The sequence below is a fragment of the Propithecus coquereli genome, unplaced genomic scaffold (assembly GCF_000956105.1).
Source record: "Propithecus coquereli isolate 6110/MARCELLA unplaced genomic scaffold, Pcoq_1.0 Scaffold173, whole genome shotgun sequence".
Lineage (NCBI taxonomy): Eukaryota > Metazoa > Chordata > Mammalia > Primates > Indriidae > Propithecus > Propithecus coquereli.
Genome location: NW_012141969.1, coordinates 4,957,689 through 4,959,942, shown reverse-complemented (window position 1 = coordinate 4,959,942; position 2,254 = coordinate 4,957,689). Strand labels below are relative to the sequence as shown.

Here is a 2,254-nt window from a genome sequence, read left to right as displayed (position 1 = left end):
ACACCGGATGAATGTTACTACTATATGTGCACATACGCTTAACAAAATAGGTATAGACAGGACTTAACGTAAACATGATTAAAGCCATATATGACAAACCCACAGCCAACGTCATACTGAACCGGGAAAAACTGAAAGCATTCCCACTTAGAACTAGAACCAGACAAGGTTGCCCTCTATCACCGCTTCCATTCAACATAGTGCTGGAAATCCTAGCCAGAACAATTAGACAAGAGAAAGAAATCAAGGGCCTCGAAATGGGGGCAGAAGAGGTCAAACTATCTATCTCTCTTTGCTGACGATATGATCTTATATCTAGAAAACCCCAAAGATTCTGTCATGAGACTACTGGAATTGATAAGCAAATTCAGCCAAGTCTCAGGTTACAAAATCAATGTACAGAAATCAGTAGCATTCCTATACGCCAACAACAGTCAAGCTGAGAACCAAATCAAAGACCCAGTACCCTTCACAATAGCAACAAAGAAAGTAAAATACCTCCTTGGATTTTTGTTAGCCTTTAGGCAATTTCCAGATATCTGAGAAAGCTGATTTTGACAATTTTAAGCCAGTGTTCTCTTTCCTTTTGTGGAGAAGTAGATTTTTGGAGGTCCATAATCTGCCATTCTGAAAGTGCTTTGGTACCATTTTCTTAATTTTTCTTAAGTAATTTTTCATAATAAGTATTCTAGATGTTTGTCAATGCTGTATGTTTCTGATGTACTTCCATATCACCATTATGAACTAGCTTTCCTTGGAATTTTATGAACTTTTTTCTTTTTTGGATTTTCTTTCATTCTTTTCCTAAAAATATAATATTGCTTTCTTTTCCTATTCTTATTTTAGAATGTAAAATGTTCATTTATTCCACATCAAATTGGAGTCTTTAAAGTGAAGCAGTTGGTAGAGATTATTGGCCCAGTGGTAAATGAAAATTTGCTGTCTTTATCGATGAAACCTTTTCATCACATATATTTAGATTTCAACAGCATCTGCAAAGCAGCCACCAAAAAAGTTGTGATGAAAATTAATCCTGGTATGCTACTGTGTGATGTTCACCTCATTTTGATATTTTTGTTAATGTAGAATTATATTAGTGTACTAACTGCTTAGCTGTATATATGAAATGTGGTCTTATCCAGTGGTTCTCATATTTTAAAATGCATCAAAATCACCTGGAAGGCCTGTTAAAACACATATTACTGGTCTATATCCCAGCAATAATAATTAAGCAGGCCTGCCTTTCTGAGGATCTCACTTCGAATAGCACTCGTTTAATGATCTATACAGTTTATTGAATATTTTAATGATTTTTGTTTTTTATTCTTTTTACTTTTTTGAGTCTATAATATAAACTGGTTTTGACTCCTCCATGGATTTTCTTGTTGCTACTGTTTCATCTAATCCTCCATTATCTTTTATACATTAAACCATATGAAATTGCCAATATTCAACTCTCTTTAACTTATAAAAATTAAAATTAATTTCATATGGGTAACCTAAATTCTTCGAGTTATAATGTTTTATTTTTTATGCATGTATTTTTATTATTTATGCATGCATTATTTTGCTAAATTGTTTTGTGTAGATCTACTTATTAATGAATTATTTGTATTTTCTGATTATGTTTGTTTAGGGGTTTAACATTTAAGTCAGAACCAATTATTTAGTGTATTAATTAGTTCATGCATATTGCTTGGAAAGCTAAAATTGAAAATACCATATGTAAATTTAATATTCAATTCTGTAAAGGTATATCCCCTTTGGTCAGTAATCCCACGGGACTGTTTGTGGCCAAAGACTTGGCAAAATACAAGGACTCTGCACCTGTAGCAATGCTTCAATCAGCCAAGACATACATCCATAATCATCGCTCAAATAAAGAGTCAGTGAAGGATGTGCTGATAGCCTTTCCCAATGACCGAGCTGCAAGTATCAGGTCTGGAGACCATGATAAACATTTCAGGTAACATGCAATATTAAAAACTGGAAATTTTGCAAAACATAATGACTAACATATTATGCAGTGGTCTGATGAGATTCTGCAGTATAAAATTAATGATGGCAATACAAATAATAATAATAAAAGTTTCTTTTCTCTCTTTTTTTTTTTTACATGGAGTGAGATGGTTGAATGCCACTCACCATATTTGCTTTATCTATCCTCCCATCACCTCTACTGTGTCATTGCCAGGAAGTGAATAGTATACAAAATGCTTCTTGAAATATGCTGCTGACAAGTATAGAAGAATGA

The 2,254-nt window shown here is 33.2% G+C and overlaps 1 protein-coding gene across 1 annotated transcript in view; it reads left to right on the top strand.

Moving 5' to 3' along the window:
- Positions 1-2,254, top strand: part of CFAP47 (cilia and flagella associated protein 47) — a 573,852-nt gene that overhangs the window by 34,166 nt on the left and 537,432 nt on the right. The window contains exons 8-9 of the mRNA XM_012642083.1: positions 847-1,036; positions 1,753-1,966. Coding sequence (XP_012497537.1) covers positions 847-1,036; positions 1,753-1,966 — 404 coding nt within the window. The remainder of the gene's footprint in view (positions 1-846; positions 1,037-1,752; positions 1,967-2,254) is intronic.